This window comes from Pyrus communis, chromosome 4 (genome assembly GCF_963583255.1).
Source record: "Pyrus communis chromosome 4, drPyrComm1.1, whole genome shotgun sequence".
In the NCBI taxonomy this organism is placed as follows: domain Eukaryota; kingdom Viridiplantae; phylum Streptophyta; class Magnoliopsida; order Rosales; family Rosaceae; genus Pyrus; species Pyrus communis.
The window spans coordinates 6,489,533-6,504,395 of record NC_084806.1 but is presented as its reverse complement, the minus strand read 5'-3'; the positions used below and the strand labels follow the sequence as shown (position 1 = coordinate 6,504,395).

The window sequence follows — 14,863 nt, the reverse complement described above, 5'->3', positions numbered from 1 at the left end:
TTAATTGTTTCCATAGGACCATAGAGTTTTTGCTAATGGGTTATGTTATATGTTTAGATGCTAGCAGTTCCAGAAGCCCTAGAGGACAGCCAGCTGGAGGATGAGGGCTTCATTGACAACCACTGAGTGGACTTTTATGTCAGACATGTTTTCTTTGTCAAATATTAAGCATGCCTAGATAAATATAAATTTCAGTTACTTTTTACGAGTTAAACGGACTTTGTGATTTCCTACCAGGCCTTATAATTTATCATGATTACGACTTTATGAATGTTGATTTTCCCTATTCTTACTTATCGTATTTTAATTTTTAAGCATACACTTACATAGTTTCAGAGTATTGTACTAGTTCACAGCCGTAGGACACAGCTTGCACGTGTATGAGTTATATTCCAGTATTTCAACTTTTCCGAGTGCTAGTGTTTGATTACACTAGTATTTGGACAAGCTACGGCTAGTGTATGATTACACTAGCATTCAAATTACACTAGCTAGACTACTACTAGTGTATGATTACCTTTCAACTTACACGTGTATTGGGGTACATATTTATACTCTCAATTTGTCATCATCTCGAAGTTAATCAGTAATGACATGCATATATTTTCAATTTACACTAGCAATGACAAGCGTATGATTATGTCTTCAACTCTTCAATTCTTCGAGTCATGGGAATCCCATATAGATTATGACCTGAATCCAATCGATTCTTTTTTTAATCTTACACTAGAAGTAACTAGTGTATGATCTTGTATGCTATGCTACCGATAAGTAAAGCTCAGTATAACGTATATGCTTTTCAGTTTTCATGGGATGCTTAGTTTTCAGAAAGGGTCACCATGCCAAGCAAAACGAGCCGTGGCCTGAACGTAATACAAAAGAGGCCTAATCTGGTATACTTAAAAACAGAAGCGGAGGTGGCATTCCGCCATATGAATTGCTGCTTCCCTCATCAGGCCCTGGGGGTAACTGGCTGCGGAATCTGCAGGCTGGTGTCGATGGATCAATGTTTTGGTACGCTCTCTTTTGTTTCACTTTGTGAAAAGCTCGTACGCGCAAGCATATTAACATTTTAATCAGTATACAACATTTGTGCAATCAAATAAGTAGTGTGAATAAAGCTGCAGTCCTTTTCATACTTTGAAGTAATGAACCATCTTTGCTTGGAGGCGAAGCAATTGATCGTACTTACATTCGAGAGCTTAAAATATAAACACACACCAGAAGAAAGAAACTGGAATTCATAACTTGGATAATGCAAGTTTGATTAGTTCCTTCCTCAACACTTTTCCCTGCACATTCTTTGGTATTGCATTGATGAATGCTACGCGTCGTATCTTCTTATATGGCGCAACCTGCAATTGATGATGCAGTACCGTACATTAACATTGGTAAAACCGTAAAAGCATCGTTTTAATGGTAGTTTGATCATGATTATAGTCTGAGGATTACCTGTTTTGCAATAAAATCCTTGATCTGTGATTCATCAATGGCGCTTCCGTGGTTCCTCACGACGAAGGCCATGGGTACTTGACCTGCTTCCTCATCTGGGTACCTGTCCATCATTTTCCATTCACCCAAACACAAACTCCATGAGCTTTTTACACGCAAAGCTCGAACTCAAATCACACTCAAAACAATTGAGTAAGTTACATACGGAATCACAGCTGCATCAACAATGTCTGGATGGGAGTGAAGCAGATCCTCCAACTCCGCCGGGGCAACCTAATGCAAAAATACGCACTCCCATTGAAGCGAAGAAGAAAACGAGTGTTTGGTTAAAGGGTGTATTTGGAAGGTGCAGAGGTGGCAAACCTGGTAGCCTTTGTACTTGATCAATTCCTTGATTCGATCGACGAAATATAGAAAACCTTCATTGTCTATGTAGCAAATGTCTCCAGTTTTTAACCATCCTTCCGAGTTCAAAGTTGTGGCAGTTGCATCTTCATCACCAACGTAACCTACACTAATTGAAGTAACCACCACCACCCATCAAAAGTATTCTACTGTCGATTTTCGGTTGCATTGGTAATTCATTGTCAATTTCTCCCCTAAAATTGTACTCCACTGTCGATTTTTCATTTCAATATTGTAGTTCAAAAGTATTTTTTGAGCGGAACGTCCGTTCTTGTTGTTAAATGTAGCTTTTCTAACGCTATTTTAAAACCCCGTAATAAATACTATGTGAACGTCAGCATTACCTTTCATAACGTATGGTCCTCTAACCCAAACTTCCCCATGCATCAAAGGAGGCAGGGCAGTGCCAGTCTCAGGCTCCACAATCTTGACCTCAATATCTGACGTAAGCCTTCCATTAGCTCCTTCCACTCGGGTTTCTTCCGGGCCCACCGGGCCACATACTCGGCCCGTCATCTCCGTCATCCCATATCCCTGCGCAACCCACCACACGGCCCAAAGTTGGACAAAACGATAACACATAATTTTTGTTGAACAAAAACGACAACACATTAAACGTCGTTAAACCCATCTGAAAATTACACATCATTGCACCAACCTGTGGGACTTGTACGTGGGGCAGCCACTTCCTCAGCTTCTCGATCACACTCTTCGCCAGCGGAGCACCGCCGCAGCCGATCACTTGCAGGGAGCTCAAATCGTAGCCGTCCATCACGTTTATGTCCCCGTGCTTCAACAAGGCCACGACCACAGGCGGGGCACAGGCCACGTCGGTGATTCGGAACCGCTCGATGGATCTCATCATCACCTTCAAATCGAACCTTCCCATGAACGCCAGCGTGTCCCCCGTCAACAAAACTATGAAGCAGTACGCGAACCCGTACGAGTGGAAAAACGGCACCGTACAGAGACACACAGCGTGTGGAGCGGACGCGTTTCGAACGGCGTGGATGCCCGCCATCATCCATATCCAGTGCCGGTGAGTAAACTCCACGCCTTTGACCCTCCCGGTGGTCCCCGATGAGTAGAGAATCGTAGCGGTGTCCGATTGGCTCACTTCAATTCGAAGCGATTCGGCCGAACTTGGACAGGTCATCATCATGGACTCGAACTCGGCCGAGTCGAGGAGGATGGTCCCAAGGCGGAGGGAGTTAGGGATTTTGTGAGCGGTGGCAGTGGTGGCGAATGCGACGGTGGGTCTGCATATGCTGATTTGGTGGGAGATTTCGGGATTGGAGCTGGCGGGGTTGGAAGGGGAGACGATAACGCCGAGGGAGAGGAGAGAGAGGTGGAGGATGGGGAGGTGGAGGGAGTTGGGGGAGAGAACGAAGGCGCATTGGCCGTGGGAGAGGCCGAGCTGGGATTGAAGCGAGGCGGCAAGGGTTCGGACTCGAAAAATGAACTCGGGGTAGAAAATATGGTGGCCGGTGGCGGCGTCGAGGAGGGCGGGAGTGGAAGGCAGGGGAGGGGAGTGGTGGAGGCGGGAGAGGAGGTAGTGGGTGAGGGAAAGAGGCGTGGTTTGAGGAGGGGGTTGGGATCTGGGTCTCAGGCTGTGGAAGGTCTTGGTCTTTGAGCAAAACCCACTCTTTGGATCAATGCTGCTGCACTTCTCTTGAGTCGCCATTATTGTTTCAGTTGTTTGAGGTTGAGGAGGTTTCAGGATTTGAATTGGATATGGAGGTATTAAAATAGATGTTTGGAAAAATAACCACAATTTAAAACCACTTAAATTATTAAATTTATTATAATTACAACTAAAATTCGATTTAAAAATACTAAAATACCTTTAATAACTAAAAACATAAAACAATTGAAATTTTCCCTCGTTGGATTAAACCCGGTGGCCAAAATGACGTCGGGGAAAAAGTAAAGCCTTTTTTCGAGGGATTGTCACTATGAAAACTTGTCTGCGGTGTAAGATTTTTCAATGTAACCGAAACATGTTATTCTTATCAGCCAAAAGATCATCGGTGCCACCAACCCAGCAGAACCTGCCCCTGGAACCATCCGTGGTGACTATGCAATTGAGATTGGCAGGAACATAATTCATGGAACTGACTCAGGTGAGAGTGCAAGGAGGAGATTGCACTGTGGTTCCCCGATGGTCCTGCTAACTGGCAGTGCAGCGTTCAGTACTGGATCTATCAATGAGAAAAGCACGTCCACCGGCTGCTGTCCATCGTCATATTCACTTTCCAGATTAGTCTTTTAATGAACTTGTTAGGTTTTGACTTTTTATTTTGAGTGTGACAAATACCTATTTTCTCAGAACCGTAGGCTTGCTAAGCAGTGCTGGGCTTGCTTTGAAAAGGATATGGTGGGTAGGGCCGAGGGCTCTGTAGCATGACAAAAGGGCAGTGAAAGTGGTTTCCCCAAAAAAAAAAAAAAAAAAAAAGAAGGAAGTGAAAGTGAGAGAGAGTAATTAGTGTTTTAATTGAACCCGAATTCTTTTTGGATTCTCATTGTTAAGATCATGGAAATTTAATAATCGTATCAGTTCGTCGTATATTGTGCGATCGAAAATCATTTCACATTTTTATTATTTAAAATTGAATACAAACAATACCTGATGAAACTAACAATATGATATATAATAAATAAACACGAGTCGCACATCTTCGAAATCTTCTCAAAGAAATCCAGAGAGGATCTGTTGGTTTTAATTCAAAGGTATTTTGAAATTGGACAAGGATTGTCTGCCCTCCCACTTCCGGTGCCTTTTTGTTTTGTGTGGTCACGGTTAAACCACGTTAACATTTTATATTTTTTTTATAGAGATAATAAAACAAAAATAAATAATAATATAAAATATTAACATAATTTAATCATAACCATATAAACAAGAGAGCACGGACAATGAAAGGGCAGACAATCTTGTCACTTGGGCATTTGGTTTAACTTTATTCGGAATTGTATGAGGTATGAAGTAGGCTAAAATACAAAAAGTAGTGCTTTATTGCGTTTGTGATTTGTCCATTAAGGTCACGTGCAAGTTTCCACTGATAGTAGCTAAAATGTCACTTTCACTAAATATATTTAAACTCTGCGTGTGGGTACATGTCCGGTGTGATGTCCTTGTCCTCATAAACACGTGTTATATAAACGATTTATTAAAAATTAGAAAAGAGCGGGAGATTTTGGATTAGGTTTCTCCTGAGCTAAGGGTGAGAATCCTCTTAACCAAACTTATCAGACCGTTAAAATTTTATCCAATGGTTACAATTATTATGTCTTTTAGAGAAACCCTCTGTTTGTAGCTGTTGAATAAATTTTCAATGGCCCGATAAGCTTGGTCAGGAGGATCCTCACCCTTAGCTCAGGAGAGGATCCTGATCCAGAAATTTTAATTTAAACTGTTTGTAGTAAGTTGAAGAAAAATATTTTAACAATTAAGGCAATCTATCACTTGTTAATTTACAGATAAATAAATACATTTTTGTTTAAAAATTAGTATTATGAGAAAGAGGAAGATTCGAAACTATTACATTAGTATAAGAGATTAGAGAAATGTTTCGAACCTCAAATACGTGGATAGAAACCCAAAACTATTAATATATTATCAGATAATAACACCCAACACTTAACCCCTCAATTGATAGACTTTTTTTCCACCTTGAAAGCAATTGGTTATGCTCTTTGTTATATATTATTTTCTTAAATCATACGAATGATTGATAGTAGGATATTATTAGCATTCGCTCCTTAAGGGATACACACACACACACACACACACACACACACACACACATATATATATATATATATATATATATATTGGGAATAACGTATATTAATCGTATTTTAGAATGGGAGTGTGTGGGAGTTGTTTATTTTAGGAATAGGCTAGATACAATCAACTGCATTTTTTCGTTATAACTCGGAACAAAAAGGTGCATGATTCCGCCAATTTCTTCTGGAACAATAAAATTTATCAATTTCATAATCGGAACTGACAATTTCTTAATCTTCATTAGAAGACCGCCACTACGCAAAATTATTTCAATCACGTATCATTTAGTAGTTCAAATATATTGAGCAAATCAACAGTATATGTACCAAGTAACATATTCATAACGAACTGTCCATTTGTTTGACACGTTTGGATGAATCTTCATGATTTTTTAAAGAGTAATTTTCAAATGAAGATTAATAAATTGAACGATTTGATTGTGGATTTTATTCGGCTAAGATATCTTATTCGCAAATGGAGGGATATGTGTATCCCCACATTGGGGGATGGAAGTATTATCCTTGATTGTATGCGAATTTGGAGAGATGAGTTATAACTTGTAGGATAATACTTGCCTTCCCCAAATGGGGGAATGGTGTGGGGGATGCATATATTATGTCATTCGCAGATAATGTTTCTACACCATATAAACTTTATAATCGAACGTTCAATTTATATATATTCATTTTAAGATCATTTGGAATAAAAATGTTATTCCAATTGGAGATCATTTAGTTATCCAAATGTATCAAATAAATGGACGGTTCATCTTGAATATGTGAGTTGGTACTCAAACCGTCGCTTTGTCCTATAAATTTGGATGACTAAACTATCTTGATTCAAATGATATTTTGTAAAGATGATCTTCAAATGAAGATTAACAACTTGAACAGCTTCGATTATGAAGTTTATATGTTAAAGTTACGTTATTTTGAATAGTGGAATGTGTGCATTCCTGATCTGAAAAACACAATTATTACCCTAACTTATATGATCCAATTTACAACTATGTGACCTTTCATTTAATCAGTTTTTGTGAAAGATGAGTGAAGGGTTTCGCAAAATATTAGCTTAGAGACACGGGTGAATGCCTTTCTCAAATATTACGGAAGTGTTTATAAAATAGCTGAAAGCGTTTTTGATAAAAATATATTTGAAACTAGTCCTTAATAAAAATGCAAATAAATTTTGAAAAAATCACTTAAAGTGCTTCTCAGAAAAAGCACTTAACTGGTGCTTCTTACACATGTTTTTGGAACTCAAAAATAATTTCTTTAAAAACGCTTTCAATCATTTCAAAGATACTTCAAAACGAGCCCTTAGTATTATAAATCTAGTTTTTCTTGTTAATTTGTTTGGTGGATAGTGTCAATTTGTTGTTTAAAAGTAGAAATCAGAAAGACAAGTTGTAAGCACAAAACCGATCAGGACTTGAGATCCTATCACAGCCGTTTCAAGTCCATATTATTCTCAAGCACACCAAAAGAAGAGTCCAAAATCTTTGTAGCCCATGGATCAAGATCCTCTCCTGATCTAAGGATGAGGATCTTCCTGACCAAAAAGTGTGGGCCGTTGGATGAAAATCCAACGATTATAATTATTATAACTTTAAAGGGACCCTCCTGTTTGTAACCGTTGGATTTTCATCCAACGGCTCACACTCCTTGGTCAGGAGGATCCTCATCCTTAGATCAGGAGAGAATACTGATTCTGTCAAACTCCAAGCCATCAATGTAGGCAAACTAATAATTTTTAATGAAAGGCTCTTAAGATTAAAATAAATAAATAAAAGAAAAAGTAATAAGGAAAAAAAAAGATGGTGATCTTCTTGTAAAGGGTAATGCTAGGGACACTAAATTTATAGACAAAGTTTTGAAAATTAAAGGACATAAAAGTTGATTGTTTAATCACTTAAACGTTGATAAACGTGCTCATTCCTATTAGTGATACATCATTTAGTTTGTAAATTTAGTCCCCAAATTTAGTCTTCCTAACATTATCGTTTTGTAAATAAGTTAATATTTATGGTCGTATCGTAAACAAAATGAAGTAAAAAAAACAATTTTTGCATAAACAGTCAGTGTCACTAAAGTATAACTTATTTACGAAAACCCCACCGCCTTTTTTTAGTGTTGCTAAGCCAACTCCAGTGTCTTATCCATTCACTTTGAAATTATAATTCTATTGACAAATTTATCCTTGTATAAATGACCTTCAAAAACCTAAAAACCAACCAATCATGTCTTGCCACATAATTATTAGTTATATAGGCAATAAAAAAAAAAACCTAAAATATCTTAAGTGAGAAAAAGGGAAAATTATCATAAGCCCCTCCAACGGTAATTGGTGTTTCTGGAACAATATGGATAACTAACATATTTTGAATTTGAAGGAATCAGATGTTGGGGAAAAGCCAGAGCAACACCAAACTATGGATGAAGCTCTTCCAATCGCAACTAGCGTGAATGAAGCTGCAGTCTTTACATACTTTGAAGTAATGGCTATCTTTGCTTGCTGGCCAAGCAATTAATCGTATTTACATTCGGGAGCTTGAAATATAAACTAACACCAGAAGAAAGAAACTGGAATTCATAACTTGGATAGTGCAAGTTTGATTAATTCCTTCCTCAACACTTTTCCCTGCGCATTCTTTGGTATTGCACCGATGAATGTTACGCGTCGAATCTTCTTATATGGCGCAACCTGCAAGTGATGCAGCACGGTGAAATTAAAATTGGTTAAACCGTAAAACATTAGTTTCTATGAGAGTTACCTGTTTCGCAATGAAATCCTTGATCTGTGATTCATCAATGGCACTTCCAAGGCTCCTCACGACGAAGGCCATGGGTACTTGACCTGCTTCCTCATCTGGGTACCTGTCCATCATTTTCCATCACCCAAACACAAACTCCATGAGCTGTTCGCACGCGAAGCTCGAACTCAAATCATAATCAAAACGGTAGAGTAAGTTACGTACGGAATCACAGCTGCATCGACAATGTCTGAATGGGAGTGAAGCAGATCCTCCAACTCCGCCGGGGCAACCTAATGCAAACATACGCAATCCCATTGAAGCGAAGAAGGAAACAAGTGTTTGGTTAAGGGGTGAATTTGGAAGGTGCAGAGGCGGCAAACCTGGTAGCCTTTGTACTTGATCAATTCCTTGATTCGATCGACAAAATATAGAAAACCTTCATTGTCTATGTAGCAAATGTCTCCAGTTTTTAACCATCCTTCTGAGTCGAAAATTGCAGCAGTTGCTTCTTCGTCACCAGTGTAACCTACATTAATTAAAATAATCACTACCACCCATCAAACATGAACTACTACTTCACTATAAATTTCCCGTTAATTCACTATCAGTTTCTTCCCTAAACTTGTATTCCACTGTCGATTTTTTGTTTCAATATTATAGATAGTAAATATTTTTCATGCAGGATTTTCATTCTTATTGTCAAATGTAGTTTTTCTAACGCTATATCAAAAGTACGTTGTCTAATAATAAAGAAAGATCGTCATGTCCAAATAAATGCCATGTGAATATCAACATTACCTTTCATAACGTATGGTCCTCTAACCCAAATTTCCCCTTGCATCAAAGGAGGCAGGCCACTCCCGGTCCCAGGCTCCACAATCTTGGCCTCAATATCTGACATCAGCCTTCCATTAGCTCCTTCCACTCGGGTTTCTTCCGGGCCCAGCGCGCCAAACACTCGGGCCGTCGTCTCCGTCATCCCATATCCCTGCACAGCCCACCACACGGCCCAAAGTTGGCCAAAACGACAACACATTAAACGTCGTTAAAACTTAAACTCATCGACAATATGTACACATCACTCCCGAACCTGTGAGACTTGTACGTTCGGCAGCCGCTTCTTCAGCTTCTCGACCACACTCTTCGCCAGCGGAGCGCCGCCGCAGCCGATCACTTGCAGGGAGCTCAAATCGTAGCCGTCCATCTCGTTTATGTCCCCGTGCTTCACCAAAGCCACGACCGCCGGCGGGGCACAGGCCATGTGGGCGATTCGGAACCGCTCGATGGATCTCATCATCACCTTCAAATCGAACCTTCCCATCCACGCCAGCGTGTCCCCCGTCACCAAAACTCTCAGGCAGTACGCGAACCCGTACACGTGGAAAAACGGCACCGTACAGAGACACACAGGGTGTGGAGCCGATGGGTTTCGAACCGCGTGGATGCCGGCCATCATCGATATCCAGTTCCGGTGAGTCAACTCCACGCCTTTGACCCTCCCGGTGGTCCCGGATGAGTAGAGAATCGTGGCGGTGTCTGATTGCCTCACTTCAACTCGAAGCGATTCGGTCGAACTCGGACAGGTCATCATCATGGACTCGAACTCGGCGGAGTCAAGGAGGATGGTCCCGAGGCGGAGGGAGTTGGGAATTTTTTGAGCGGTGGCGGAGGTGGCGAATGCGACGGCGGGCCTGCATATGCGGATTTGGTGGGAAATTTCGGGACTGGAGCTTGCGGGGTTGGAAGGGGAGACGATGACGCCGAGGAAGAGGAGAGAGAGGTGGAGGATGGGGAGGTGGAGGGAGTTGGGGGAGAGAACGAAGGCGCATTGGCCGTGGGAGAGGCCGAGCTGGGATTGAAGCGAGGCGGCGAGGGTTCGGACTCGAAAAATGAACTCGGGGTAGAGAATATGGTGGGCGGTGGCGGCGTCGAGGAGGGCTGGAGTGGAAGGCAGGGGAGGGGAGTGGTGGAGGTGGGAGAGGAGGTAGTGGGTGAGGGAAAGAGGCGTGGTTTGGGGAGGGAGTTGGGATTTGGGTCTCAGGCTGTGGAAAGTCTTGGTCTTTGAGCAAAACCCACTCCTTGGATCAATGCTGCTGCCCTTCTGTTGAGTCGCCATTTTTGTATCAGTAGTTTGAGGTTGAGGTTTCAGGATTTGGATTGGAAATGGAGGTATTAAAATTGGGTTTGGATACTAAGTAGGTAATTGGGTTTGTGATTTGTCCAATAAGTCGTCACGTTTTAGTTTCAAGTGATGGTAGGTAAGAGAGTATAGTACAAAATTTCACTATCAGTAACTCTATCGTAAACATGTGTTATAATATTACAAGGAGGGGATTTGCTACCGAAACTAAATTTACAAATTACACACAAAATGTCACCAATAACAAATAAACATATTAATCAACATTTAAGTTATAATTCAATCATGAACTTCTACGTCGTTTAGTTTACACAGTTTAGTCTACACATTTAATCTCCTTAACATTTCCCTGTTACAAGACGACATTAAGAAATAAGAGAAGACATGAAGATTTTAATCTGAAATAATTGTAGTAGGTTGAAGAAAGATGCTCTAACCACCAAGATAATCTACCACTTTAACATATGATTAAAGAGAGGCGAAGATTCGAAACTGTTAGAATGGCATAGGAGGCCATACGAAAGTTTCAAATGCAGAACGTATGGGTAGAAATACAAAACCATTGAGATATTAGCAAATGATAACACCCAACATCTGATCCTTCAATTAATGAAGAGATTTTTCCCAAAAGAGCTATTGGTTATGCTCTTGTTATATATTATTTCTTAAAGCATACGTAGGATTGATTGTAGGGTAATACTTGCATTCCACTCTAGAGGGATGAGCTCATTTCTCTTTTTGTGAATAATGTATCTTAACTATACAAATTTCATAACTGGAATTGTTCAATTTCTTCTTCATTTGATGACCACCGTTACAAAAAACTATTTCAAGCGAAGGTCGTTTAGTCTTTCAATGTATTGAGAAAATCAACGTGTAGGTATCAACTAACATATTCATGATGAACTGTCCATTTGTTTAATACATTTAGATGATTACACGATTTTCACTTCAAATGACTTTTGTAGGAGTGATCTTCAAATGAAGATTAATAAATTGAACTGTTCCAATCGTTGATTTTATTTGGTCAAGATATATTATTTGGAAATGGGAGATATGTGCATCCCCCGCATGGGGGATGCAAGTATTATCCTTGATTGTAGGCGAACTTTGAGAGAATAGTTATAACTTGCATTCCCCACATGAGGGAATGCGCAAACTCAATCATTCCCAAATAATGTATCTTCACCATATAAACTTCATAATCAAAACCATTCAATTTATAAATCTTTATTTCAAGATCATTTTGGATAAAAATTTTATTCGAATATGAGATTATTTAGTTATTCAAATGTATCAAATAAATGGACGGTACACCATGAATATTTTACTTGCTCAAACCTTTGATTTGTTCTATAAATTTGGATAACTAAACGATCTCTGATAATATTTTGTAGAGATAATCTTCAAATGAAGATTAATAAATTGAACGGTTATGATTATGAAATTTTTTATATGTTGAAAATACATTATTCAAAATGGTGGAATATGTGCATTTCTCACGTGGAAAACACAATTATTATCCTAACTTATATCCAATAGACAACTCTGTGACGTATTTGTGAAAGATGAGTGAAGGGTTTCCCAAAATGTTAGCCTAGAGAAATGGGTGAGTCCCTTCCCCAAATTTTAATTTTCGAAACAAAATCATTAGCGACGTATTTGTCGTGATTCAATTCAAGTTAGTTTTGTCTTTTAGTGTAAATAATATCGTTTGTTAAAAAAAATTTAAATTAGTATTATAAATATAATTATTTTTTAAAAATTTGTTTGGTCAATTTGTTGTTTGGAAATAGAAATTGGAAAAGACAACAGAAGAGGAGTTGAGATCACATCACAACCGTTTCAAGTCCATATTATTGTCAAGTACAACAAATGAGGAGTCCAAATCTTTGTAGCCCATATCAAACTCCAAGCCCATCAATATTGGCACGTAATTTTTTGGACAACTTTAACGAAAAGTTTTCGGTACTGTTTATTTTAACGAAAAACTACATTTTTACACTAAAAAGTCAATTATGATACTATTCACTTTACTCTTTATTCTGTTTTTATCGTTAAAACTCAAAGTTTTTAAGTTATTTTTATTAATTTTCCTATTTTTTTTAATGGAAACTTTAATAAAAAGCCTTTAAGATTAAAAAGAAATTAATGAAAATGTATTAATAACAAAAACAAAACAAAAAAGAGGTGGTAGTATTTTAGTAAATAAGTTGAAGTTTAGTGTCAGCATTGTAAATAACTTGAGCTAAAAAAAAAAGTCAATGGCATTTTTGTAAATAAGTTAAAGTGTGGGTATCGTGCACAAACAGTTGACATAGTCGTGCATAAACAGTCGACGTCACTAAAGTTTCACATATTTCCGAAAATGTCACCACTTTTTTTTGTCATTATTAGTAAATTTTAATGAAGTGTTTTTTATTAAGAAAAAAGTTTGTGAGACCCTCTTCATTAATTTTTTTTTACTAACAAGAGTTTGAACTTAGAACCTATTATAGTACAAGAAAAGATGTATCACTAAATTAAGAGCTGGTTGACATATAAAATCAACCGCATGACAAAGTAAACTTGATGTATCCCTAAATTAAGAGCTGGTTAACATATAAAATCAACCACATGACGAAGTAAACTTGTTAATTGTTACCAAATGTATGTTAGTTTCCTCCAAAGAATATAACTGATGTACAAGTGTTTTGGCATGAATTAACAAATTGGCTGAGATGGGCTGGCCTAATAATCATTGTTTGGCCCTGAATTAACTGATTGGACCCAACTTGGTTGCTAGTTGGCACGCCTGCATCTACAAGAATGACGTAGTTAGTTCATAGTTACTCAATCTGTACGCCACGTAAGCTTTATAATTTTTAGGATCAACAAAAAATGTGGATTGAAGATCATTTTGACAAGGGTAAAATTAGAAAAATTCAAACATTACAGATTTGAGCTTCAAGTTCCAAATTGGGCCTAATCTCCACTCAAGATCATGATACATTTCGGATACACAAAAAAATTGGCGATATTGTTTATGCAAAATGGTCTCAGCTTGACGACTATGAAAACATGAGCAAGGTTCTTTTTGACGAGCATTAATATGATTTTTCACATAGAGCAATGAGACGTATGAGATTTTTATCTCAAATTGTTATATGTTTGTTTTTTTTGTTTTTTGAATTACGTTTCCAACTAGAGTAGCTAGCAACGCCAAGACTTGATGTAGGTATTAAATCATCGTTTGTTGTATCAACTTGCATGGTATTGTTTTATTATTCAAATTTTTTTTATGTGTTCTAATAAATTTAATCCGTCCACTATTTAAACTTATCGTTAAATTATTATTATTTTTTTTAAAGTTATCATTATACATAAAATATTTATCATCGTACATTATTATACCGAATCATATTATTACACGAAAATCTTTTTTCTCTATTTAAAATTCCACCCGTCTCCACCTACACCAAAAGCATCACCATCTCAATCATTTCACTTTGTCACCTCCAATCCTCCAACTCACTCAACTAAACCACTCCACACTCCTCAACCCTCTCCCTAATCACCGATCCCCCACCAATTAATTAACCTTAAACCCCAATCAAGATCGCATAATCCTACGTGCTTAATTAGCTTAGTTGTCACATCTCATGTGTTTGACCAGCGATTGCTCTTCGTGTCCGGCTATAACTCGGCCGAACATGTTTTTTATTTGGCGGGAACATGAAGCCTTCGAGTTCGACAAAGTTGGTGTCCCAAAATCTGAAAAACAAAACCATATACAAAGATCATAGATCCGACACTTGTCGCGAGTCACTTTTTGTCCCTTTTGATCCCCATACCTGTCGCTCAATCATCTGTTTATCTTGCCATTAAAGAATTCCAGAACAAAAGTTAAGAGGAACAGAGAAAGTGCAAAAAAGCAGATTCCAATTTTCAAGTCTCTAGGTTAAGTATATTCCTAATCGTTAAATTGACAAACAATAAGATAATTATATTATTTTATTAAAATCGCGTTGGAAATTATGAAACTTGAGTAAAATAATTGTAATATACTGCTTTAAATAACTTCGGTAACCCAACGCGTTTCGTTTCGAAAGCAAATTCTTTGTTCTTTTAATTCTTATGTCTTTCCGTGCTTTTTTGTTTGTGTGGTTATGTTAATATTTTATATTATTATTTTATTTTATTTTATTATTTTTATAAAAAAAATAATATAAAATATTAACGTGATTTAACCGTAACCACACAAAACAAGAGCTAGGAAGTGGGAAGGCAGCGAATCTGCCTCTTTCCGTTTCGTTGTCATACGTTTGCGGCTTTCATTTTA

General features: G+C 38.1%; 2 protein-coding genes across 2 annotated transcripts; both read right to left on the bottom strand.

Annotated features, from left to right (window-relative positions):
• Positions 1–1,107: 1,107 nt before the first annotated feature.
• LOC137731763 (4-coumarate--CoA ligase-like 9) lies at positions 1,108–4,075 on the bottom strand. Its single transcript, XM_068470970.1, has 6 exons — positions 2,516–4,075; positions 2,202–2,391; positions 1,816–1,961; positions 1,658–1,725; positions 1,453–1,555; positions 1,108–1,355 (listed from the first exon to the last, which is right to left on the bottom strand). Exons 1-6 carry the CDS (start codon positions 3,539–3,541, stop codon positions 1,242–1,244), a joined length of 1,647 nt encoding a protein of 548 aa, XP_068327071.1. The 5' UTR covers positions 3,542–4,075; the 3' UTR covers positions 1,108–1,241.
• A 3,756-nt stretch (positions 4,076–7,831) lies between these two features.
• Positions 7,832–10,640, bottom strand: LOC137731898 (4-coumarate--CoA ligase-like 9). The gene is made up of 6 exons (XM_068471148.1): positions 9,493–10,640; positions 9,201–9,390; positions 8,783–8,928; positions 8,625–8,692; positions 8,421–8,523; positions 7,832–8,350 (listed from the first exon to the last, which is right to left on the bottom strand). Exons 1-6 carry the CDS (start codon positions 10,516–10,518, stop codon positions 8,237–8,239), a joined length of 1,647 nt encoding a protein of 548 aa, XP_068327249.1. The 5' UTR covers positions 10,519–10,640; the 3' UTR covers positions 7,832–8,236.
• Between the last annotated feature and the right edge of the window lie 4,223 nt (positions 10,641–14,863).